A 26983-nucleotide genomic window follows, 5' to 3' on the forward strand; every position below is an offset into this window, starting at 1 on the left:
TGCTTGCCATCACAAAAGTGCTATAAAGTGCTTTGTGATGGCATAGCAGTTGCCAGCGCTGGTGTGAACGCCTTCACCGGCCTGCATACACTGGCAGAAGGACATGATTAGTTCCATGCCGAGCAATGCGGGGGCAGGGGGAGAGCAGAAAGTGATGTAACAGGGTGGCATCAGAGATGGGCAATAGGTGGATTGGGAGCAGGAGGAGGTGGGACTGTTGGCAGTGGTATGCGCTGCATCCTATCCCCCCTTCCCAGCCCAGATCTACCAACATAGGTGCATGTGAACTTGTGCCAGTTATGTAGCTTGCGCAGGTCCAAGTAGACTGGTTGCATGAACTGGGGCTTTTTCCTTGGCAAAGGAACAAATGTCCCCTTACTTTGAGGAGGCCTCCAGCTTGCAAAATTCCCCCGCAGGATTCGGCACAGCCTGCATTGGCACCCTTGCCCCATCTCGTGGGAATTTGCACAGGATTGGGCTGCCCGTCACCTAGTGAGATCAAGGCACAGGCAAGATCTGAACCAGTGAATTCCTGATTCACAGTACAGTTGCTTAGCTGCTGTGCTACACCAACTCTGATGTATAATTCTTGCTTATTAGAAAAACGTTGGAGGAAATTAAAAATAGTTTCCTCTTTGGGGGTGTCGTACACGTCGTACACTCCCAGGGTTTTAGGGTGCTCAGAGTTCTTGGTTCTTGAACCCTAGAGCCCTCAAGGACCCCTGTTCGGTAGTACTGCCACCACCCTGTATGTGCCAGTGTCTCAGTCCAGGGACACCGAGACCCTCTAGGCTTAATTTTATCCCTTGCAGGCACTGAGCACTCTCTTTACTTAAAGCCTCAGTCCTCAAGTTACTAGTCCTCAATGAGGATTTGGTAGCTTGCTGAACGGCTAGGCAGGATTCTGAACCTTTGTCCCCAACAGACAATGCAACAACTTAGTAAAAGGATTTTTACTTTATTAAATACATAGGGTTACATAAGTTACAAAAGGCAGCAAATGCTAGAGGCATAAAACTTTTAGGAAACATATCAGCATTAAAATAACAAAGCTAACTGGCTATCTCTATTATTCCCTAACTCTCACCTGGGTCAGCTTCCCTTTGTAGATCTTTCAGCCAGGTTATCTAAGAGGCCACATGGCGCTGGTGGAGCAGGCTCTCTCTCCAGGATGCTGCACCCACAACCTTTTTCCACCAAAAAGCCAAAGACCAAGACACACCCCTTGGGCTTTGTTCTTATACTTCTCATGCTAACAGGTCTGAGGTGACTATGTACTCATTAAACTGTCCAATCAGAGACCCTTGGGGCCAGAATCTTCCCGAAATGGGGCTGGATGCTAGTCCTCCTAGCTCTTCCCCTCCCCACTGGAGATCCATGGGCACCTCTCTGTCTGCTTAGGTGCTACATTATCACCTTCCATTGAGTTGTAAATTCCTTGCAGCTAGGAACTGCAAGCAAGTTCTTTGTTACTGGTTTAGCTTGGTTCAGGCTTTGCATGCTACCAGGCCTAAATGGTACGTATTCATGACAGGGGGGGAAGCAGAGTAGCTTAAGCAGCAGACAACCCCTTTGGGTATCACCCAAGGGAACCTCCCTCTTCTGGCTGACTGCTAATCAATAAAAAAAGACAAAGAGACAATGGCTTGTTAAAGTTGTAAAAAAGAAGTTATTTACTTACAGTTCCATCGAGTATATATTTACAGCATCTGATTAGGATCAGCGGTTCAGCTATTACTTAGATAGCAAGGCCCTAGAGCTGCCTCGCCCTGCATGCCTTGTGCTCAAGATGGCCTGGGCATCAGAGCCCTGGTGTGCACATCTTAACAGGTGGGTGGTCAGAGGACAAGAGGAAGTGCTCAGAGGAGAAGGGAAGGATAAAGAGTTAGGGCCACACCCCACAAGGATCACAGAGATAACAGGTAGAAAGGTCAGATTCACTGAGCCATAGCTTGACCCCTTCTGGACAGCATCCTGCCCCCTCTGGACAGCAGATGGAGTTGCACCAACTCCAACACCCCTTCTCAACTCTGGATGCACGAGTCTAGCAGATTCATATTTTCTTGTAGACTCTGGAGTTTATCTTTTGCTAGTGGCTTAGTCAGGATGTCTGCTATCATTTCTTAGTTTGGACAGTAGTCCATCCTGACAAGTCCTTTCTTGATCATGTCACTCACAAAGTGATTTCTGATATCTATGTGCATTTTGGCCTTCTGACTGTGCCAATCTGATACAGCTCTGGTTGTCTTCAAACACTTGGATTGGCTTTTGTTCATCTGTGCCCAAATCACTTAACAACTGACAAAGCCACATTATTTCTCTGCATGTTTGTAATGTAGATATGTACTCGGCCTCTGTGGAAGAAAGAGCAACAGAGGTTTGTTTCCTGCTTGCCCAACTTATTGCTCCACCCCCATACAGAGCCACATGTCCACTGGTTGACTATCGGTCAGCTCTGTCTTCTCCCCAGTCTGAGTCAGTGTAGACTACTAATTGAGGTTTTTCACTGGCTGGAAACGTCAGTCTGAAGTCTTGGGTGCCTTTCAGGTATCTTGCAACCCTTTTAACTCCAAGCCAGTCCCATTTTGTGGGACATTTAGTTTTCCTGCTCAAAATCCCTACAGCAGTAGCAATGTCTGGCCTGGTTGTGTTGGACAGATAAAGCAACCGACCTACTGCTTCTCTGTATTGTGTATTGTTTGGGAGAGGTTCACTTTCATCTTTTTGTTTAAGGAAGTTGGTCATTGGTGTAGCTGTTGGGTGTGCATCTTTGAGTCCTAGTGACTCCAACAAGTCCAAAATCTTTGTTTTCTGACTGAGAAGAAAACTTCCATCTTGCTCTCTGTCCACTTACATACCCAAGTAATAAGTGACATCTCCTAGCTCCTTAATTTCCACCTCTTTGTTCAGGTGATTTACTATGTCTCTGTAGTCTTGTTCCCTCTCATAAAAACATAGCAAGTCATCTACATAAACCAAGAGATATGTCCATTTTCCATCCTTTTGTTTTGTGTACAAACACTGGTCTGCTGCACCTTGTGTGAAGTGTTGTTGTGTTAACATCTGGTCCAGTTTTTCATTCCAAGCTTTGGCTGATTGCCTTAAGCCATACAGCCCCTTTTGAAGCTTGCATACAAGGCGAGCTTTCTTGCTGTCTGTGAAACCTGGTGGTTGTTTCATATAAAGCTGCTCTTTAATTTCTCCATGGAGAAATGCAGTTTTAACATCCAAATGGCGTACACACATTTTCCTTGAAGCAACTATGCTCAGGAGCAGTTTTATAGTAGTGTGTTTCAGTACGGGTGTGAAAACCTCATCAAAATCTTTTCCATATTTCTGGGAGTAACCTTTGGCTACTAGTCTTGCTTTGTAGCGCTCTGTTTGCCCTTGTGCATTTGTTTTGGCCTTAAAGACCCATTTGCATTCTATCACCTTTTTACTTGGTGGTAACTTGGTTAATTTCCATGTTTTGTTTTTGTGTAGTGCATCTGTCTCTTCTTGTGCAGCTCTTTTCCACTTACTTGATTCATCTGCAGGCATTGCTTCCACTTCTTCCCAGGATTCTGGTTCGTGTTCTGGCGACGACCTTGCGAGGTAGGTCAGTCCAAATCGTGAAGGTGGTATTCCTTTGTTCTGGGTGAACGTCTGGGTTCTTCTGGAACCTGGTCTGCTGTTGTGGGAACTTCTGGCTCCAACAATTCCTCTTCCCCATCAGTCTCCCCTTCTGCTGCTGCACTGGTCTCAGATTCTGGCGATGAGGGTCCTGGTATGCTATTATGGTAAACTGGTACATACATGAGTTCCCCATCTGTCTGTGATAGACCATCAGTGAACCTTTTACCTTTGTTAGCTCTCTCATTCTCAGCATAATATAGACCAGGGGTGCTCACACTTTTTTGGCTCGAGAGCTACTTTGAAACCCAGCAAGGCCCGGAGTTTTTTTTACAATGAAAAAAACTACCAGAGTTTTATTTACAATGTTCGCACCATCATAACATATAACATTTATGTGTACAATGTATGTTGGTGTACCTTGAGCCCCACTGTGTATAACTCCTGAGTAGACATGCCTAGGATTAGGCTATGAGGCTGCAATCCTAGCCACACTTATTGAGCACCCCTGATATAGACCATGCATAGTGGTCACCTTTCTGGTGTGCATGTCCATAACTTTGTAACCTTTTGTGCCTGGTGGCACAAGTTCTTCACAGCACATCTCTTTTCTTTGAAGAAAACATGTTTCCTAAATCCCTCCACTTCTATTTTTTTATAAGAAACATCAGTTTTTTTACTTTACTTACCCTCTTAGCCTCCGTTTCTAAAGATCTGAAAAGGACTCTGCAAAAGGTTATACTCCCTCAGTGGTGTCGCTAGGGGGGTGCTGGGGGTGCGGGCCACACCGGGTGACACGCGGGGGGGATGATGCGCACTGGGAGGGTGATGTGCTAAAATCACGGTAGTTAGGAGTAACCCCATCATGTTATATACCATTGGATGCAGAATTTTCAGTGGAATGCAATGCAAAAACCGGAAGCAAAATATCTCCTTTTTATCAAAAGTTATGGCCAAAATATCAAAAACAAAAAATGCATGGAGCCCAATGAAATGTGAAACTGAGCCATATCGCCCGTTTACTCGTGAATAGGCGAACAGCCTAGCCGATCTGTAAGGGCAGGCTGAGAGGAATCCAACGACACCAGAATGGTCCTGATCCAATGAATATAGCCCCCCAAAAACACCTGAGAAGCTCCCTCCAAGCTTACGAATGTATTGAGCCCTATGGAAAGCTAAACTAAGCCACATGGTCATGTTTACTTGTGAGTAAGCAAACGTGCCTTGTCTCCTGGGCAGGTCTGGCAAAGGGAAATGTGAGGCCATCAGAATGGTCCTGATCTGATGAAACTGGAGCTCAACAAATACTCCAGAAGACAGCCAGGGTGGGGTTGGTAATTCATTTATAAGAATGAAACAGGCTTGACAGGGTAAGGTGAATTTTTTTCTGTTTTAGGCTGCAATCTTATCCACACTTTCCTGGAAGTAAGCCCCACTGACTATAATGGGACTTACTTCTGAGTAGACAGGCATAGGATTGGGCTCTCAGACTTATAAAGCCAGGTGGGTCGTGATAGTGATGTGCTTGAAATATAAGAACTTAAATTGAACTGTGTAGGGGTGAAAATTTTGCTGATTCTTTTTTGGGAGGGGGTATAATTGCAGGCAGGCTACAGAGAAAATTCACTTGGTGGAACAGGGCTGGCTTTCCCTTATTTATTTATTTTACTTTAATTGTTTATAATTATTTATTTTAATTTGCTTTCTGATGGGTCCTGGACAGATTGTCATTCTGTTGACACCCTGGGGGGACGTGACACTACTAGTGACCAAAATCACTAAAATCACCGTTTGTAAAAATAATGCCATCGTGTTATATATCAGTCAATGTTTAATTTCATGCAGAATGCAATGAAACAAACTGTGTTGAAATATCTTTATTCTATCAAAAGGTACAGCCAAAATACCAGTGGAGGTGGGGCGATGGTAGATCACCACGCCCACCACCTGGAGTGTTGCTTTGCCCACTGCAGGGGGGTGATGCGCTGGCCTCCTGCCCCAGGTGACGCGAACCCCGGTGACGCCACTGTACTAGCAAATGCATTTAGATGAGAGTGAAGAGTCTAACCAGTTTATTTTAGCACAGAATTTTGTGAACTGCAGTTCATTTCATCAAGTGCATGCTAGGTTAGAAAAATACTGTATCCTTTTCTGAGTACAAGTTTGCGTCATAGAACATTGTGGCTTATGTGAAGGATGTTGGGAATGCTGTAGGATTTCAATTGGACTAGACCTCACTATGGAATGACCCCCTTCTAACTTCACTTCACTAGTATGCAGATTAAAATTGTGTGTCGAAGGTTTACATACCTTCTTTAATTCAGAACTCCATGTTCTCTTACATCTTGGTCAATGTTTGGAACCTGGTGAGTGAGTGAGGAAGGACTATGAGGGCAGGGCCAGTCCAGTGATGTGAAGTAGGTTGCCTCAGGTAGCACCTGAAGGCAGGTGGCACCCTGCCTCTATGCATCACATCCACCACCATCTCATCTGGCCTTCGTTTGCCCCCTTTCCTCCTGGCTCTGTGATTTGAAACAGAACGACAGAGAGGAGTGAAACAAGGAAGCAAGGAGAAGCACCTCCCCACTCCCAGCTTCCTTGTTCTGCCCTGTTCTGCTGCAGTTTTCCAAAACAGCCCAAAAGAGCCAGGAAGAAGCAGTAGGTAAGCCGGGAAGGAGATAGACAGGTGGGGAAGGAGGTGAATTGGGAAGAGGGCCCACTCTGCTGCTCCTGCTACCATCATAGTTTTCTCACAAACATTTCTGCCTCTCTCTTGATGGAGGGGAGCAAATGAGTGCATACCTCCCACCTCTCCTCTTATGTAGGCGAGAGACTGCAACAGCCCTCTTAGCCTGCCTGGCACCACTGTGTCCTCTGCAAGTGGAGGAAGACGCAGCACCAAGTAGGCTAAGAGGGCCACTGTGGTGCTGCCGCAATTGTTCTTCTCCTCTTCCCTTGCAGGTGGATGAAGGGAGAAGGTGGTGGATGGACTGACATGGTAGCTGCTGCCATTCTCACTTTTACTACTCGCTTAGCATAAGAGTCACATATTATAAACTTCAGTTATTTGAGAGCCATGAGAGAGATATTTAAGAGCCACAATATTTAGGGAACATTTGCATTCTTAAATATATTTACTCACCATGAACATTAGACTTGCATTTTAATGCCATGAATTCTGAGTTTAAACTTAGAATAGTTATAAAGCTTGAAAAGTTTTTATTTACCTTTTATATTAATTGTGATGCGAGCAGGAACTCGACCAACATATTTCTGCAAGCCACACTTTATAAGTCAAAGATCCACGTGTGGCTCCTGAGCTGTGGTTTGGCCTCCCCTGTTTTATAAGCTACATTACAGAACCTTTTGAGTGATACTGGAAAGAGTCAAGGCCAAACTTCTCCCTCTCCTTATTTCTGATAAAGAATAGACTGTACAATGATGGTCAAAGAATATAAATTAACCATTCTAATACTTTTAAGTGCATATCCTCTCATTACAATAAATGCACTGACTGCAGTAAGACAAATATTCATAATGGCCTAATGGCTTTCTTGGCAATGTTCCCAAAGCTGTCTTAAAAGCCATTTGAGTGATCATTTACTATTGATTTTTTTTATTGATTTAGCAGTTAAGACTTCAGACAACTAGAAGAAGCTGATGGACTGGAGGTACAGAATACAAACCTGACTGTATTCTGCTGATGCCTTCTGTTCAGACTTAAGTAGTTCTCTTGGTTTAAATCGTTTTTATAGTTGGGTGGCTGACATCTTAGCACAGGGGCCCATGGCAAAAACATTGGCTTGTGATATTTTTGCACTACTAAAAGAGAGGTGATAATGAAATGGGGGGTTATTATCGCTGCATGGAAAAGTGTGTTTTTATAATAGCTTTCATTTTGCTTAAGCAAACCTGACAATGCAATTTTAGGTGTTAATACCTGTGGTTTACCTAGAGGGGGGCAAGTGGGGCAAATGCCCTAGACGCTGCGCTGGTATGCCAAGAGCCACGCCAACACTGGCAGTAGGCGCGCAGCCACTGTCAGTGTGGTTCCATGCTGTCCTGAGGGCCACCCCCTCCCATCTCATTAAAGGGGAGGAGAGGGGGACAGTGCTCAGAGCAGCAGGGAACCACGCAGAGTGGCTTCGCTCCTACAACCACTGTTGGCATGGCTCTTGCCATACCAGGGGGCATGTCTCAGTGGCACGCCCCGGCACCTCCATCAGCTGGAGCTGAATTCAGAGGAGATGCGCACCGCTTCAACAGAGTCTTTCATGCCACTTGTAAGCAGCGCGAAGGGCTCCACCAGAGCTCTTTGGGGGCCGCTGGAGGTGGCGCCCATGACAGAAGCGAACACCACTTCCAAGGAGACTAGTGGCGCTCACCTCCTGGGCGCCACTTCCAGCAGCCCCAAAGTACTCCGATCAAGCCATTTGTGCTGCTTACAAGCGGCATGGAAGGCTCTGTTAGAGCTGAAAAAGCAGCATACGTCTCTTCCAAAATCGGAAGAGGCTCATGCCACTTCCTGCTGCCCTGAGGGCTGCCCTACTTCCCTCCTCTTCAAGGGGAGAAGAGAAGGGCATCGCTCAGAACAGCAGGGAGCCAGACTGAGAGTGGCTGCGCTCCTGCAGCCACTCTTAGCGCAGTTCCTGGCCACGTCTGAGGCCGCCCCCTCTCCTCCCCTTTAAAGAAAGGGAAGGGGACAGCCCTCAGGGCAGCAGGAAGTGATGCGTGCCTCCTCCAATTTCGGAGGAGACATATGCCACTTCTCAGGCCCTGACAGAGCCTTCTGCACTGCTTGTAAGCGGTGCAAGTGGCTCGATCAGAGTGCTTTATTTCTCCATTTCTATTCTTCTCCTTCAGATGATAAAACTAAGCCCTTAAACATGTGTAATTTCTGATTTATTCTGACAGTCAAATTTTATCTCCTTGTCGCAATATGTGCGTGATTATGGTGGAAGATATACATAATGTTGGTTATACTGTTATAACAATCATTCTCAGTCTTCTAGTTGAACATTAAGAACCCCTGATTTTTATGATGTTTAATATTTTGTTCCAGGAGTTCATTTGCATCCCATAGTTCCATTGCTGATCATTTTAACCAGTCTTTATCTATACTAATATTTTTCATTTATAGACATTCAAATGTATCCTCCCATCCCCTTTCTTCAACCACATATAATCACATTGTCCCCATCATTCCCATAACTTATTTATCTACTATCCATTAATGATTATATTTATCTTCATTAATTTTTTATTACTTGTTTTCATTATGGATGTAAGCATTATTTAGAATGGTGCTGAGACATCAAATCAAAAAAAGTTCAGAAGAGACTGGAAAAGAGGATATGTCGATATGAAACCTCAAATCCTTCATATTTTAATCTATTCCTTAAGCTTGTTAGTCCTCATCTATAAGGGAACTAAAGTTTAAATGTGTGAACTTGCAGAGTTGGTGTAGGGTAGGGACTAAGAGAGTGAGGTGCAAATCTGGTTTGAATATTGCCTCTGCCACAAACTTACTAGGAGCCCAGTCTGATATATGTGTTCACAGAAGTAAATCCCATTATAGTCAATGGAACTTACTCAAAGGTGAGTGTAGATAGAATTGCAGCTGAAGTGGTTCACTCCATCTGGGCTTCAGCTGCAATATGGGTGTTAATGATATTTACTCACCTTATAGGATCTTACAAAGACAAAATGGTGCTTCGCACACTCAGAAAGCACTGTACAAATACCATATATTATTGCATTTGTAATTCCATTACTCTCTTACTTCCATTGCTTCCAACCCTTCTCTAATTGGTGGCATGTAGATTATGCTTCTTAGATCAGCTTTGTTTGCAAGACACCTTGTATGGTGATGGCATGGTATAATTATATACACTTTAGCTTGATTTCCATAGGTTGCCTCTAACTCTTCTCATTTGCTGGAAAATTTAGGGCCCAGCTGACTGCATAGTGACTGTTGAGATGTACATGTGTATATTAACAATTCTGCTCAAATGTTGGGAATGTCTCAAACTAGAGCTATGTTGGTTTCTAAATGTTTAAACACTTAAAAACGCTTTATGCAGATACCATTTGTAATTTTAATTTATATAATCACTATGGAGAATCTTTTTTTTCTTGTTTTGCTGAAACCACAAGGTGGACAAGTTGGCTGGACTTTACAACATTCACCTACGCACAGGTTGTTTCTGTAATACTGGAGCTTGTCAACAGTATTTGGAGATGAGCAATGATGATATCAAAAAGAACTTCCAGGTCAGTAAAATGGAGGCCAAGAAAGTTTTCTACACTGACATTTCTTGGAGAAATGTTGACTGACTGCAAAACTAAACAACTCTGAAAGATTTTACTCCACAAATCACATTTTCTTGCTCCCCCCCCCCATCTCTTTTGGTTTTAGTATCACACAACATAGAATTATAGAGTTGGAGGGGATCTTTAAGGCCATCTAGTCCAACTCGCTGCTTGAAGCAGGAAAACCCTGTCTAGGTCATCTCCAAAAGGTGCTTGTCAAGCTTGTGCTTGAAGACCTCCAGCAAGGTCCCTGGAACAGGGGCAAGGTCCTCCTTACTTCCCTCAGTAATCGGTTTCATTGCTGAATCACTCTTATGGTAGAGACATTTAGAAAATTAGTCAGAAGCTTACTGACTAATTGAGATCTGCTGATACGTTGCATGAGAAAGATGTTCCTCTCTTTAGGCAAATTACATGGTAATAAATAAATCAGCAGCCATAGGTCACATTCACAAGTTGTCCTACCTGCAGGAAAGAACCGTGCCCAATTTAGACACCATGTGTTACTTGCAAATGTCTCATTGAGTGCAACGTAGCATATTCTCAAGTAAGTGCACATTAAGGATAGCAGCAGAGCAGCATTAGGTAGCATCTTTAAAACTAAGGTTGCTGTTTGACAAGCATATTAAAAAAGAGTTGTTTTTTTAATTTAGAGGGTATAATTGTGGCTTATAAAATTACGCCTGTAATGAGAAAGTTTACATAGAGACATTTTTGTCCCTCTCTTAGTCATAACAACACTAGAACTTGGGACCATCAATACAACTGATTAGCAGGAGATTCCGGACAAAAAATTATTTCTTACTAAGTGCATACTATGGAATTCTCTCCCACACAATGGGTTGCTGGCTGATGTTATTTTTCTCCTTTTGCATCATGTTGGCTTCTTCATTTGTTCATCCCTCTAATTCTGTATCCGTACAGCCATGCTGTTTTGAACAAATCAACTGAGGGCACAATCCTAACTTGCGCTGGAAGCAGGCAGGTTAGCAGGCCAGCGCAAGTTTGGGGCCAAAAGCAGCGCAGCACAACCTGAAGCAAGGGGAAGCCTTTCCCCATATCCCGTGTCGCGCTGCAGCAGCCCCAATGGGTCTACTTGGATCTGCACCACCTGATGAGGTGGTGCAAATCTGAGCAGCTCGGAACTGCCAGATCCTGGCTCCGCCTCCCACTCTCCGCCCACCCGCCTCTGGAAACACCTGCGGGGCTACTCACCTTACGCGTGGGAAGGGGACAAAAGTGGTTAGAATGGTGAACTAGGATTAGAGAGAGTAGATCAAGTAATAGTGCAGAGTTCCTCCTTGTGCAACGACTGTTGTTTTAGAAGCGTTCAAGAGCCACCTACGCCACCACAAAACCTTTTGCTACTTTCTTTATGTATGTTGATTTATTTTCCTGAATTATACTTCAAATACAAGACAATGATTCAAGCATTTGAGCATGTTGTTACCAAAAGAGCCTGGTTTAGTTGTTTAGGGGAATTAGTACACCTGCTCTATTGGAACACTGGGACCTTAAGACTGGATACAAACCAGCATTCTGCAGAAATTCCTTTTACTTAAAGAAGAGACTGAGAGAAAGATTCCAATAAATTATTACAGCTTTATGAAAAGGGACACAAAATAGATATCCAAAAGAATCAGTACAGGACTATTGTAGTGCCGTAACCAGAGTGTCCTATAGTGGTGAGTGCAGTGTCGTGCGAGTGTATTTGGTGCATCCGAAGATATCAGAAAGAGGGGAATGGTAGGGAAGGATTTCAGGGATCCTGGCTCTGCCTACCCCAGCTGCTAGTTAAAGATGGGGGGAGAAGGGGAAAAGGGGGTTGAGGGAAGAGAAAGAGTTCAAAGCGCATGACATAGCTACCTGTCTGGGCGTCTGGTCTATGAGCAGCAGTTTCTGTGAGCAGCGTGTGTGGACACCCCCGGAGAGTGACCATTTGTTGGACACTCAGGAAGTGACCCTGAGTTAGGGCACTCAGAAGAGTGACCATTTGCTAGTCAAATCTTCTTAATATTTAAGGATATGGAAAAGTTGCTTACATGTAAGCAGAATGTTTGGGGGATAAATGTGTAACTTGGGGTGTTTGCTTTTAATGTAACTTGGGTATGAATGAAGGGAATTCCTCTTAATCAAACAGGATTCTGATAAACAGGACTAGCAGTGTCGGCTAAAATACAGATTAGCCTTCTGGTGCCAGGGGATGTCTGGCAACTTTAAGTGAGGTTTACCTAAGTTAATGCAAAATGCAGGTATAATCCAATGTTTTGGAACAAAATACAGAAGTTATTGGAATTGCATTCAGGAAAGCAAACACAAACTGTAGGTACAATGGAAAACTGTTTTGACATGATTACTGAGTTTCATTCAGCTAGAGATACAACGTAGCATTATCAATCTCCTTCCAGGATGTGTGATTGTGAGGGGAGAAGAGAGAATACAAACAAAACAACCAAGAGTCTGAGCTTGACCAAAGTGGCAATGAGGCCTGTAGGCCACTGTTTTCTGGGAGAATAGTTCATTTTGCATGCTGGCATCCATATATGAAGGTCTGTAAAATGTTTCTGGATGTCAAAGTAGCACAACCAGTAATACAATAAAATGGGGAGGGGGATTTTCTTGTAACAATGTTAACATGGTAAAAAGATACATACCTATTACAGTAAGAACAGATGCAGGATTCAAAGATAGGGTATTAGAAAAGCACTCTTCTAACTCATGTGTCAAGAGTATATGCTTTGCCTACATAAAACCTGAGGTTCAATCCCTGGAAGCATCTCCAGTTGAGTGAGAAACCTTGGAGAACTGCTGCCAGTCAGAGCAGATGGCGTTGTAGTCAATGCAACAATAGTCTGCCTTGGTATAAAGCAGCTTTAGGTATCCGTATCTAAATATGGATCTTTACCATGTAGTAAGCTAATTAAGAACAAGAATAGAAACTAGAGATTATTCATCACAGTGCGCCCTCCTTATCTATGAACTTGGCATCCACGGATTTCAATATCTGTGGATGCCAAGCCTATGGCTGGAGGGCATCAGAAGGCCTCCAGGAGGTCCTCTGAGGCACTTCAGCCACAGATTTCATTATCTGCAGAATGCGGTATCTGTGGGGAGGTGTACTGGAACAGACCTCCCACTGATCCCCATTGATCAGTATCCCACTGATACTAAAAGCCCGTTGTGTTTTACTTGTAAAATTTATAAATAGCATCCTGGGTGCCTAAGAACATGTAAAAAGCATGAAAACATAGAATTAAAAAACGTAAGCATTGTAACATCAAAATAAAAATCTCAGTTTAAAGCCACCATTAGCAGCATACTAAATATCAAACCGCCTGATGTAACAGGAAGGTTTTCACCACTGTGTTAAAATTCAGTAAGAATGGATCATGGTTTCTCTGGGGAGTTGGGCTATATTTTTGGACAACCACAAATATAATTTTGGAAGAATTGACAAAATGGGGGTTGAGGGTGAACAGTATCTCATGGGCAGTACCTAGGAGGTACCTCGTCTGCCTCTCCACACACACTTATTTTTGGAGCATTGAATCTGTGTTTGAACAGAATCTTACTGCTGTAAAATAGTAAATTAACATTTTTGTTGTGTATACAAAAATATTCATTGTACCTGTTTTTTCTACATCACTAGGCTGGCCATGTGTGTGGAGATGATGTAGATTTAATTGATGGACATCCCACTGGCTCTGTGAGAATCTCATTTGGCTACATGTCTACAATCGAAGATGCACAAACCTTTCTAAAATTCATTATAGCAATCAAACAGTCTGGGTGCAACACGGTTAAGTTTCTATCTCCTAGAGAGACTGTTTCAGAGCCGGTTGCATCTACCAAAGAGAGTGGCCATCCTCATGATAACAATAGTGCTAAGAACTCTCAGTTGAGTGCCAGTTCTTCAGAAAGTATGCCAGCCAGTCCACATTCACATTCACCAAGGGGCATGGCTGATGTTTCTTGGAATTCAACAGAAGCACTTCCAAGTGATAGCAGGCCAATCACTGTCACCAACATTTATCTCTACCCAATCAAATCATGTGCTGCATTTGAGGTAAGTGGTTTCTCTGATATTTTTAAAAGAGTCATATTATTTTCTCTATTAGTCCTGTTGACTTTATGTGTGTTACATTACAGGGGTGTGCCCCTTAGTGACCTACCAGCTTATGCAGGGATCGCACATACAACGACCACATGTTGTCGGGGACGCACACCCCCACTCTCCGAATGAGCTCCCCTCACCTCCAGAGTTTTGTCTGAGCCTCCCAGAGGCAGCGCTTGGATGTGCACTGCCTCTGGGAGGCTCAGACAACCCTCCGTAAAACCGGAAGTTACACGAGAGCTGCAATTTCCCTCAGTTTGAGCCTCACAGAGGCAGTGCACGTGCAAGCACTGCCTCTGGGAGGCTCAGACAACCCTCCGGAGGTGAGGGGAGCTCATTTGAAGGGTGAGCTTAAAAAAAAAAGTGGGGTGATTGTTCTCATAATTAAGACTGATGATGTTACCTCAGGCTGATTATCTTGGAACAGCTCCTCAGGGAATTCTATGATGTTAGTAGCCACACATCTTCAATGATTGTTTCAAACTCCAGCCACCAATTGTTTACCACCAATTGTTTACCACCAATTGTTTACCACCAAACTCCAACCACCAATTGTTGCATAATATATTTTTACATTAATTTTTAGTGCAGTTACAAAATCCAAAAATTTGCTTTGTATTGTGCTTGGGAATGAATAATTTAATCTTAAAACCGACAATAAATAGTAATCAGTAATTAGCCAGCTAGTATATATTGGCATGACATGAGCTGCAAGCAATGATGGTTGTATGGCAATTGAGAAAAAAACTTGATTAACTTGTTATAACTGAAAGCATGCTAATTTGCATTACAAAGAAATATTATCATTAAAAATAGATTTGCAACAGAAACATGACATTTAAGTATTGCAGTAGTATTTGAAAGTTCACTCTTTGAAGATTTAAATTGCTTTTTCCCCCTCCAAGTTAATAACATTTCCACCTTGTCTGTGACTTATTTCTTTTTTGAATAAGGTATGATGAAATAGGTGGATGGTCTACATACTGACCTAGAAACTGACTTCCCTTTGCAATGTATTTTGCAGTGCTTTAATGAATGTCAATATTATTATAGCTTCTTTTATGAAAACTTCCTAGCATGGGTCACAATCCCACATCTGAATGAAAATTGAGGTCAAAGCTGTTGGTGACTCACCTGCATTTAAACTGTTCAATAATAAGTTTTTTAGCTGCCTGTGAGTTTAAAGCAAAATGTAATGAGAAATATTACCAAGACAGCCACATATTTTTCTCAAGTATAAATAACAAATTTTTATTGCATGCAGTGAGCATAGTTCAGAGAACCAGTCTTGGTAACTGAAGAGAAAAACCTCAGTTAAAAAAAAAGTTCCCTGCCATAGTACAGCAGAGCTATGTAAATTCAGCATATTTACATTTATTGTAAACAATTATTGTTTCTTATGGCAGAATTTGGAAACTTTCTTGAAAATATTAAATTGGCCAATCCTATTTGGATGACATGCTGATGGCATACACACACACACACACACACACACACACCCCAGTGGTATCCTAAGTCTGTCCACACCAGTGCCTCCCTCCCAGTAACTCTGGCATGGCAGTCCCAGTAACATCTCAGCATCCATGGAAACCCCAACACAGCTCATAACCAATGGAGCAGTGTCCTGGCGGCTTGTCATCACTGTGACATCCCTGCATAATTGGTGTGATGTCCAAGAAGCCAAGCACTGCATCATCAGCGACCTGAGAAGCTCCACCAGGGTGGAGCAGAGGGCAAGGACAGGGCCAAAGAGTGGCCAACATTGGGGGGGGGGGCCCTCTCTGGCAGATACTAGGAATAAACAACACAACAGCAGGCATCCCTGCCAACTATGAGGAGATGTCCCAACAACACCACACATGACATGGCATGACATGACATGACACAAGGATGCCAGAGCACCCTCACTCCCCATAGGAGCCGATGTAGTGTCAGAAGTTAAGGGGCAAATGGTACATCACTGCACCCACCACCTGGGGTGTTGCCCCGCCCACTGCATGGGGTGATGCACTGGCCTCCTGTACCGGGTGACACGAACCCTAGTGACGCCACTGCACTCACCCTTGGTATGACTGGCCAGAAACACCCCTGACTGGAGCATGAGAAAGAGATGGGTCTAGAACATATCTTGGCTACTCCCCAAAGCTGCTTAAACCACCTGGCTACAGCAGAAGACAGGTAAGAGTGCCTCATCCCACATTTAACGCATCACCACAAACAGGCACTTCTGGCTGGGAGACTGTAACACATGGATCTGTCAGAGAGAGCGCTGCATGGGCCAATCACTGGACTGGGGTGTGATACAAGGTACCTACTGCAGTGACCCACACACACATACACTCCATGCCTTTTGCTTTATCACTGACAACTACTGGTGTGGTTGTCGGCATGCTGCCCTTCCTGACCTGCAGTACTGCCTACCATATACCATGGCAGTGTAGAACATGGGTCTCACAATCACTCTTTGGATCCCAAAGAGTCACTGGGTGAAGATGCTGTAGACCCTTTGAGCAGAGAACCCTCTCCCCCCACAGAGTCCTACTCTGAAGTCAACTGAGGTAAACAAATAACTAAAGCCCAAACCAAATGTGAAGCTATTCTGTGGGAAAACACATATGTGAGTGTCAGGGTCAAGAGAGGGGCTGCCAGCAACCACAGTGATCCAGGGCATGCCCACCCCCTCCTCTCCCCTATTTGGACATGCTGCTTTCTGGGAAAAGCCTTGGCAGAATGAATCTGCTGCCACCAGCCCAGGAGATCAGGCTAGCCAGAGGGGCACCCTGGGCAAAAACACTATCCTAGAACAGCATTTCTCAACATTTGTCCTCTGCCATACCACTTTGCATAGTCCACCTATTTGAAGTACCACCGTAAGTAACTTGCGATGGCACCATCGCCAATTACTTCTGGGTTGTGAGGCCAGATGTGATGTGACAAACCCCTTTAAGGGTCTCAGGGTGCACAGGAGAGCTTTTTGGGTGTGGAAAAGCATGCTTTGGTGCTCTGCCCACCAAGCCAAACCTTCTACTGTTGTTTGTTTTGTCATGTTCCTGGTCTCTCTGCCAGGCAGCAGGTGTCCAGAGGTCCGGTGAGTACACTAGACACCACCTCAAGTACCAGTGGTGGTACCCATACCACTGGTTGAGAAACACTAATAAAGAATAGAATAATAGAATAGAATAAAGTTGAACATCAGAGGTCTTTATCTAAATCACTGTAACAATTGTGCCTGCAGAGCAAGGAGATGTGACAATCCACTGTACTTCCTGTACCCGGGTTCAGGCAGACTCGGAGTAAATGTAGGTTTGCTTAAAAATCTAATAAAAGGAAAAGGAGATAACAGAGACCTGATGAACAGAGACTGAGACCTGAATGAAAAAATTCCCAGGGAAGAAAGGATTACATGTGTACACACAAACTGTTCAGCCTGAAATTACTTATGGTTGCTTTACATTACAAACAATTGAAAAGCAATCATGAAGCAGCACATAACAAGTAGTTTGACCTTACGTAAAGAGGGAGAGAAGCAGTCTTTTTATAACGCAGCGTGTTAATTGTTCACTAATTGTTTAAAGGATGATCTTTGGAGATTAGAATGATGTCACCAGCTTTGACATGAACTTTACTGTCTTGAAAATTGTTCCATTTAAATAACACAATCCCAGTGTGTGGTTTGGAAACATGAAACCTGGGAGTGCAGTCAGGTGACTACCTCTTTCTCTTACACAGCTCTGTTCATCTCCTAATCAGAAGTGTAGGACAACTTCATGCTTGACTGTGCCCTTGGTATTCCTGGTTTGGAAGTTCAGAAAAAAATTACTAGAAAGGAATGGTGCCATTTTAGAAGCAGCACACTATAAAGACCAAAACTGAAATCAGAGTGTTCCTATATTCTATCAACACTTTTTTGTTGTAGTGAAAACAATACTAATACTCCAAAGTTGTAATAGTCCGCTTCTTGTAAAAAGATGTTTAGCTTTGTTTCAATAACTTAAAATAAGCTAAAAATTATAAAACCTGTCATCATAGATGCTGCCATTTCCGCTCTTTTCATTCTCAAATGGCTTCCGTCATGAATGGTTTTGTTTGTTTTTTCAGCATCTGTGTGCTTCTCTAGCTTAAAGGTCTGTGTTGAAAAAGTAATGAGATACAAGCTGCGATCCTAACCACACCTGGGAGTAAACCCCATTGACTATAATGGCACTTTCTTCTGAGTACATATGCAATCTGTTTTTCTTTCTTGTTGCCATGTCAGGTTATGCAGTGGCCCATTGGAAACCAAGGCTTATTGTATGACCGTAACTGGATGGTCACAAATCACAATGGAGTTTGCATTACTCAGAAGCAGGAACCAAGACTGTGTCTTATACAGCCCATAATTGACCTGGAGCAAAATGTGATGATCATACAGGCAGAAGGTTGGTAAGCAAAAGATCATTTTTCCTTTACTGTGAGATAATTACAATAAAACCTGTAAAATCATGCATTATGAATATATCTGATATGCTCCTCCTAAGAATTTCAGGAGTTGTGGTAGAAATAGTACAGGTCCAGCCTTGTTATACGCAGATTTTTTATACACAGATTTGACTCAACAGAAATGGCCACTGCAAATGAGAAGGAATGTGCTGATTCCTGGAGAAGGAAAAAAATGCATCCCTTTAAAATCAGTTTAAAAAACTGAACAGTCCTTTAACAATAACCTCCTTAATGAGAGCTGAGAGAGAGGGCAGCAATCCTTCTCTCTCCAGGCAACCCCTCCCTTCCCCCAGCACATGAAAAAAGGTGATCACTTTGCATTGGTGAAGGCAGGGGCTGAGTGAAGCGCCTGTCTAAGCGCTTGGAGGACGGCTGATTGATGGATTGTCTTCTTAATGACTCTTACCCTACATCACAAAGGTCAGCAAGGCTGTTTTTAAATCACCGGAGCAAGGGAACTTGTTTGCATTTCTTGGATTGCCATTGCAGATGTGAGCCTTGACATCTTTTATTTATATTGTCACTGCAACATGTATTTTTATTATTTCAGACCTGATTTCTGACATTCAAAATTGATTCCTGGATTAAATCTGTGTGATCTTTAGCTCTAATGAAGCCATGGCCTTATGGTTTGAGACACTGAGCTTAAATTTCCTATAGTATATGCAATTCAGCTTTAAAAATTCAGTCCCCAAAGAACCTGAATAATATCCTTGCCTATCTTTACAGCTAAGTTCAAGCATTTTCCTGCTTTACTGTTTGTCTAATTTGTCTAAGCACACAGTTTTCTGTTCCTCGTTTATGCAGAAACTGCTTATTCCACAATGCTGCTTATATTGCAAGCAATAACTGCCAAGCATATTATGAGTAAACCACCTACATAAGGCAAATCGGGCACAATTTCAGGGATAGTGGGGAGGAGGTTATTTCTCACCCCTTTGTGTTTTTTTCAGCCCATATGTGTTTACTTCTGAAAAGCACCTATATTTGCTTTTCAGTTCAGCGGTCACTGTTACAAACAATTAAGTAGACCTAGATACTACATAAACATGTCAGCAGTACACATTTACTTAGAAACTAGCAAGATCTGTTTTTCCTTTGTTGATAACTTTGCTATAGTTATTATGAGCTATATAAAATAATAGCAACAATTTAAAATATACAGCTTTTTGACAGTTTAACTAGATATATCGAACAGCTCAATCTTATTCATTCTCACCTCCCCTCCATTGATGCAGCGCCACCAAAATGGATGAATCCTATGGTGCGGGTGGGGGGACAGTCTAAGACGTCTCCTCTGGGTAAGGGAACTTTTGTTTCCTTACTCAGAGGTAAGCCTCAGCAATGTGAGAGGGACTACTTAGAACTGCAACATCTGTTTAGGTGTTGCATGTCTGCATAGATCTGCGCTGTGCAGTCAGGTCCAGGAAGGGGGTTAGGATATTGGTGACGCTGGCACCTCTGATCCAACCGCTGAGCCCGTGGTATGTTAAAAAAAATCAGAATCTCCTTGGGTTTATCAAGCATCAAAATGTGTGGCATTCGTATTATTAAATAACTTTTTGTCATGTATGATTATGACTTTTCAGCAAATCACATCCAGTACATTCTCTGGAAGGAGGAAAGGAGTCTTGTAACCCTCAGGAATGCCCCTCCTACTCCAGGAGGCAGGGTCAGCTGATGATTGAGGCTCTTCCCCCATAGGAGGGCATCCCAGCCCCAGTCCAGCCCTGCCACTTTCAGAACAAGGTTGCATTTTGACTGGCTCCACACAGCCAGCTTTTTTCCATTGGACTGAGGCCTTTTCACTTTCCTCCCCTATTGATCAGCACCAGCTCCTTTTGAGTTGCCCTCTCTGGGGAGAGACAGATGGCACTTAGAAACCTACTCCTACAGGCCAGACATGCTGAGAAGATGGATTTGATGCCTGTGGCATCATTTCAGGGCACAATGATGTCATGCCAGGATGTGGTAGAGTGGGCATGATTCCACATGCGCTTTCCACAACTAATGTTGATCCCATAACAAGGGCAGATAGAGAAGCAGAACCATATTTTCATTCCAGTTCCAACAGCTTTAAAGGAAAACTCTAAAGGAAAGCCTGGGTTGGTGGTTCAGTGAGTGTTGTCTTGCTAGCCCAGCCTGAGTGGGTCATAGTCACCATAAACATGAGCTTTCTGGGCTGGGTACCCACCTGCCAAATACAGTGACCCAAGGGATCTGGTTGAAGAAGGAACCCTCATACAGCATAAATAAACTGGAGCTGAGAGTGATCAGACTAGCACTATTCAGGTTCCAAAATCAGCTACAGGGAAGGCAAGTGTTTATCTGCATAGACAACATGATGGCAAAAGCCTAAGTGAACAGGCAAGGAGGAACCTGATCTACCCATCCGCATCAGGAAGTGATGTGCCCCATGGAGTGAGCAGAGTCCAACCTCTCTGATAGCAGAACACTGATCAAGAGTTGCGAATGTGTCAGCAGATTGGCTCAGCAGATGCATCCTCAAGGAAGCAAAGTGGCAACTATACCTGGAAATCATTGCTACCAAAGTTTGGGAAACGCCCAGTGGATCTTTTTGTCTCCAGAGACACCAAGCAGCTCAAAACATTTTACGTAAGGTCACCAGAACTGGAAGCAGAAGAAGTAGATGTGTACAGGTTCAATGGCCAACAGGTCTGTTATATGCCTTTCCACCAGTCACCCTGATACCACTCGTACTACACTGGAGTGCAGAGGTGCTAACTGATAGCTCCAAAGTGGCCCAGGAGACTTTTGTACCCCGAGTTAATATATCTAACTGTTTAAGACCATTGGGTCCTAAGACAAGGCCCACTTTTGCATCACAGACTTCAGCTCTTCTGCTTAGCAGCCTGGAGGTTGAGCGGCAAGCACTCAACCTCTGCAGCTATACAGATGTTCGCTATACTGAGGACACTTCTGGCTTCCAGAAGGCTGTCTACCCAAGTGCATATGCAGCTCAAATTGGACAAAGTTTTCTTACTGGTGTTGTGGTGAAGGAGTGCCTTCCTCACCTGGCCCGCCCATTGGGGTACTGCTCTGGCATATCCCAGTGGTTACGAATGACCCCCTTCCTCCTTCCAGTGAAAATAGAATTTTTTACCTGTGAATTCCTATACTGGGAAGAGGATGGGTGGCATTCAACCTGCCACTCTCCAGACTCAGCGATTGGGCCTTGGGCGGTAGGTTTGAAGGGTTTGAATGGGTGCCTAGGCAGGGTATTACCTTGTGCCAGAGAGACTCACTACCTTGATCGTATTTTCTGTTGCATATGCATGTTACTGTTCCTTGGTTCCAGTTTATCTCAGGTCCAAGGAAAAGTGACAAAATTCTAGTGAGACCCTTCAAGGGACATACTCTTTTAGCAAGTGGTGTCTAGCTTCGGAGGGTGAATTCCTGCTCTTCAGCTCCAGACTGGGGCCGAGGTGCCCTCCTGCGGAGGAGGAGCCTCAATCATCAGCTGACCCTGCCTCCTGGAGTAGGAGGGGCATTCCCAGTGGTTACAAATGCATCCCCTTCCTCTTCCCGGAATAGAAATTTACAGGTAAGAAATTCCATTTTTTTGTATATCCTGCTCTCTCATAAACAGCATCTATACCCTCTTAGTTTATTTTATTTTATTTGGGGACATTACAGTTAGAATGATTTTGAGCTGATTTTGTTAATTCTTTTTAAATCTGAAAAAATATGTATGCAAATGTGAAATTTTTTTTTGAGCTTTTTCCATGCCTTCCGTCTTGCCTAGTGCATGTTTTCCTGAAACATATTTCATCCTTAAATGTCAGGCGTTTATATTTTCCTTTTACGAGTGTATGTTTATTACTATCATTTTTATTTCCTGCAGTGTGTTTAAAAGAAACCCATATTCTCATTTATTAGAGGCGATAGAGCTGTGATAAGGCAGGCTTTTTCACTGGCACAGGCAGCTATAGTAGTTGCCGTAAATTTGTGCCAAACCCAATGAATGAGTTGCATAAGAAATAAAGTCTTCAAAAGCTGAAGTTGTGTATTGGCAAATGTGTTTTGGGGATCAAGGTCACACAAACGCCTGCTGATTCTTTGTTTAGTTATCATTTGGAGCCACCTGCAGGCAAAAAATTATAAAATGCTCTACAAAAGTATTTGGCCTAGTGCTGATGCAAGAGTGGCAAATCATAGTATGCTAACTGGGACCCAGCCTGGGGAATATGTACTCCCTCCGGTCTCTCCCTCCTGAGTAAATTCCCTTCCCTTTCTATGATTAGCCACAGTTTTGTGTTACATTCCAGTCAACCACAAATCATGATCTCTTTATAAACTATGGCTTGGGTTTCCAAACATGCATATGAGAAATCTTGCTTAGCACGGTTTGCAGTTCACCTTTGGGCACATGTAACACTAAGGGGCAGGGCTGGCTTTAAGCCAGTTTGGACCCATTGCTTCCAGTTGGGTCCTATGCCAGGATAATCTAGTCTTGTCAAATACAACAACACAACTGTTGTGTCCAGGGTCCCCCACCCTGGGCTCCCGGGCTTACTTGCTCTTGCAGGGGAGGGAGGGGAGCAGCCCACAGTCCTGTGCAAGGCTGAGGGAATGAGGAAGGCAAGGAAGCAGCAGCCTCCGCCAAGGGCTCAGCAGTGGGTCCTCTGGGAAGCCGCTGGGGAGTTTGAGGGCCTGCCCATTGAGCAGCAGAGGAGCAACTGGGGGCTCCCTTGGGTGTGCCCTGGGGAGAGAGCCTGTACACTGTGGCAGCGCCACTCACTGCCTGCTGCCGGAGCAACCTTGCTGGGCACAGGCCTCACCCCAATCCCTCCCAACATCGGAAGAGGCGGGACCAGAGGCGCAGTCGCCGGGACGGTCACCGGCCTCCACTGCAGAGACCCACAGCTGGGTGCTCCCACCAGGACAGCCCCACTGCAAGCACAGGGAGTGCTGCTGGCCAGGGCTTGGCAGAACCTGGCTAAGGGTTGGCAACCCAAGCCGGGGTATGGCTGGGTAGGCGGTTCGTGGGTCCGGAGGTGTAGAGTGGCCATCCTGGGATCCTGAGCATCACCTCTGCCCCAGACAGCGGACCTGCCAGGACAGGGTAGGCTGTGGGCCTTGCCCCGCAAGCAGACAACCCCTGAGGAAGCCTCCACTGTGGGGGCATCAGGAGGGAACTGGGGCCTGGCCCAGTGACAGCAGGCGGGGGAGGGCAAGGTCCCTGAGCCAGCCCTCTAAGTCCCCTGAAAGGATGTGGCAGAGTCTGCAGGGGCTGGTCCCTTTCACATAAAGCCCAGTCCAGGTGATAATGACGAAAACTGGTGAAGCTACCAGTTGATGCAGAAGCCGGCCAGACAGACAGCCTAGAGCTTGCCAGTCAGAAGAACCAGGGTGGTACAACCCCCTTCTCCCGCAACCCTTCTGAACCCTTCAGGGCTGGGTTGGCTGTGCCAGACCAGGGAGGGAGCCAGACCCAGCAGTGCCCCCGCTGCCTCTCGTGGACCTTTCAGACCTCAGTGCCCCTGGAATGCAGGGATCCACCCCCAGGGCACCACATGTGGTTTATTACGAATGTATCTACACTGGACCTGTGTGGGGTTTCATCAAATTATTTCTGAAAATAATGGGCTGTAATGTAGAAATTCCTGTTCCTAGAAATGCGTGGGTGTTGCAGTGTACAGAGATCTTTTTAGATGGGCAGTGCTGTTGACTCTGAGAGCACAGATCATCTATTCAGGGGGGGGAGTGGCTGGGCTGGAATCAATCCTTTAGCACTCACAAAGCAAGTTATTGGTGCTTTCCATAGGATCAGTACTGACTATCCAGCAGTCTACTTGCAATCCCAATCCAACAAGGAGAACCATAGATTCATTTCCAGTGCTAGGTGAAAACTTTTCCCCTTCACAGCTGGCAATCTGGAGAAGCAGTTTGTTCATTGAAGCTTATTTCCTGCTTTTGTTTTGCTCATGCTGGGTTAGAGTGTAAATGTGAGGCTTTGAGCCCAATCTGTCCAACTTTCTAGCGCTGACACAGTCATAGTGCAGACCTGAGGTAAGGGAACAAACATTCCCTTAGCTTAGGAGGCCTCCGTGACTGCCCCCCCAGTCCACAATAGGATGCAGTGCATGCCCTGTTGGCACAGCTGCATCAGTGCTGGATAGGATTGGGCCCTCAGTCATGTATACTTCTCTTAAAATGTTTTCCTTTATCTCTCCATATAGGGATGGATCCTATATCTGTATCTTTAGAAGAAAATAATGGAGAATCGAGTAAGATTTGCCAAAGCAAAGTCTGTTCACACAGGTGAGAGGGGGCAGGTACAAGGGGATGAAACTACAGGGGCTGCATTGGTGAAAACGGAGAGTGCCTTGTAACTGGAAAGTAGTCATTAAGCCCCTTGAATACAGTTTTTGCAGCTAGAACAATTACACTAATTTACAAAAATTCCATGTTCAGTGGAGCTAGTGAGGCATCCGGAAATCTTCCATGGTAGCCAGGGGTCTTCTGGAGGGAGGTACTTGCTGACTCTCATGGTATCTTCAATGCAGGACATCAGGTCTGTGGAAGCCTTTAGTTATATCACTGCACAACAGTGGGAACAAGCACATTGTATTGTAGAGGAACAAAGAGTAGAGGTGCAGGAGTATAGCTGCTGGAGAGCAGTCCAGGTCATCACTGCCACTAAGGTAACTCCCACAAGAGTTTGGAAGAGGCTTATCTTGATGACGGTGGTAGCAATGATCCAGAGCGCTCTCCAACAGCTTTGCTGCTGATTCCTGCTATCTCTGTGATGCACCAGCAGAAGTGGGTGCATTGCATTATGGAAAAATAAAACTTCCAAAAGAGTTTAGGGGAGATTTCCCATAGCGTCTGTGGTAGCAGTTGCCTAGAGTGTTTCTTGGCAGTCATCCTGGCAATCAGCATCTTTCCTTATCAGGGCTTTTGGGGTCAGCCTTGAGACTTTTGATGTCCCTGGCCAGTGCTCCCATTGGCCACTCCCTCATGCCAACCCTTCGTCCAAGGATATTGTAAATGCAACTTTCTGACTGAATCTAACTACATGCTATGTTAAATGCATAATTAAGAACTGTGCTTAAGCCATTTCTGCCCAATGTTGCATATACACAACAGAGACCAAATATGTACACCTATGGGCCAGGAAAAAATAGGTTAACAACAGAATCTTACAGAAGTCTATTCAGAAATGTCCCATTGATTTAAATGGGATTTACTCCCAGGTAAGTGTGTCTCGGGTTGCAGGGTAATGGGGAGAACATAGCCTTTTCAACTGCAACCTTCAAGTTGTGGAACTCCTTGTCATTGGAGCTTCATTTGGTCCTCATACTATTAGTGTCTTGGCACCTGCTGAAGACTTTTTTGTTTGGTTGTTTATATTTTGATTTATATTTTGTTTGGCATTTTAGTTTAGTTGATTATCCCCTGCTAAATTGTTTTATGTTTACCTAGTGCATTTTGTCTCATTTATTTTATGCATTTTTGTCCTATATATTTTACACTATTTTTTAATTGTCTTGGAGCCCAACCCCATCCCCTGCCACACTGTAGCATGCAGCCACAACAGAAAGGTGTAAGCGGAGTGCTATGGTGGGAGGGGCAAAGTGAAGACAAATGGGAGGCAAGTAAAAAATATTTTTACTTCCACATAAGCCATTTTGTTCTTGTAACCCTGGTTACTAGCTTATTTCTAGGATGTTGCCCCCCAGGGTAATTATTTTCTGGAATTTCGCACACATTCTGCCATGTTACATTAACACTAATTGAATCTAAAACTGACAAGCGTCAATGTAGCCTAGAAGACCTGGTCTTGGGGAACCTGTGTTCAAGTCCCACCTTTATTTGACTTACTATGTGGTTTTGATCTATTCATGTTTATTCAGAAGTAAATCAGAAGTTCAATTGGGAGCTTAATTCTAGGAATGTGTGTATAGGATGGTCATCTAAATCTCAATTCAGCATCTGCAAAATGGAACTAATTATGTCAAACAGAAATTGCTAACATCAATGTTAAGCGATAATTAACAGAATAGTTGGTTTGAATGTTGGCAGATTGCTCATTTATGCTAGTCATATGTCATAGGTTAAGATTGTGTTATAAGAATTCTGCTGAACTGCAGATAGCAGGCATAATAGATATTAATTATATGATGCTACAAATCTGACATTAATTTTGCTGCTTGCAAAAGAATCCCAATTCTCCTTCCACTTTTCCTTTACAGGGTACAAACTTATGATTGTGGAGAAAGAGCGTCTGATTGGTTTTCTGAGTACCTTGGTCGCCAGTGTCACTTGATAAGGCAGAATTTGGACTACAGAAGGAATGTTAATAAGAAAGATGGAAAAGGTTTATATATTGCCTGGTGATTAAGAAATGAATAGGCTAGCATTGCAGATATGAAGTGTCAGCATGGTGTATATGGCCTGTTATAGATAAAAAATCAAATTGCTCCAGTGATATGGGATCCA

The 26983-nt window shown here is 44.0% G+C and overlaps 1 protein-coding gene across 1 annotated transcript in view; it reads left to right on the forward strand.

Annotated features, from left to right (window-relative positions):
* The window catches only part of MOCOS (molybdenum cofactor sulfurase), a 118279-nt gene that overhangs the window by 65001 nt on the left and 26295 nt on the right, over positions 1 to 26983 (forward strand). The window contains exons 7-11 of the mRNA XM_066628806.1: positions 9769 to 9885; positions 13574 to 13990; positions 18294 to 18456; positions 24721 to 24802; positions 26737 to 26861. Coding sequence (XP_066484903.1) covers positions 9769 to 9885; positions 13574 to 13990; positions 18294 to 18456; positions 24721 to 24802; positions 26737 to 26861 — 904 coding nt within the window. The remainder of the gene's footprint in view (positions 1 to 9768; positions 9886 to 13573; positions 13991 to 18293; positions 18457 to 24720; positions 24803 to 26736; positions 26862 to 26983) is intronic.

This window comes from Tiliqua scincoides, chromosome 5 (assembly GCF_035046505.1).
Source record: "Tiliqua scincoides isolate rTilSci1 chromosome 5, rTilSci1.hap2, whole genome shotgun sequence".
Lineage (NCBI taxonomy): Eukaryota > Metazoa > Chordata > Lepidosauria > Squamata > Scincidae > Tiliqua > Tiliqua scincoides.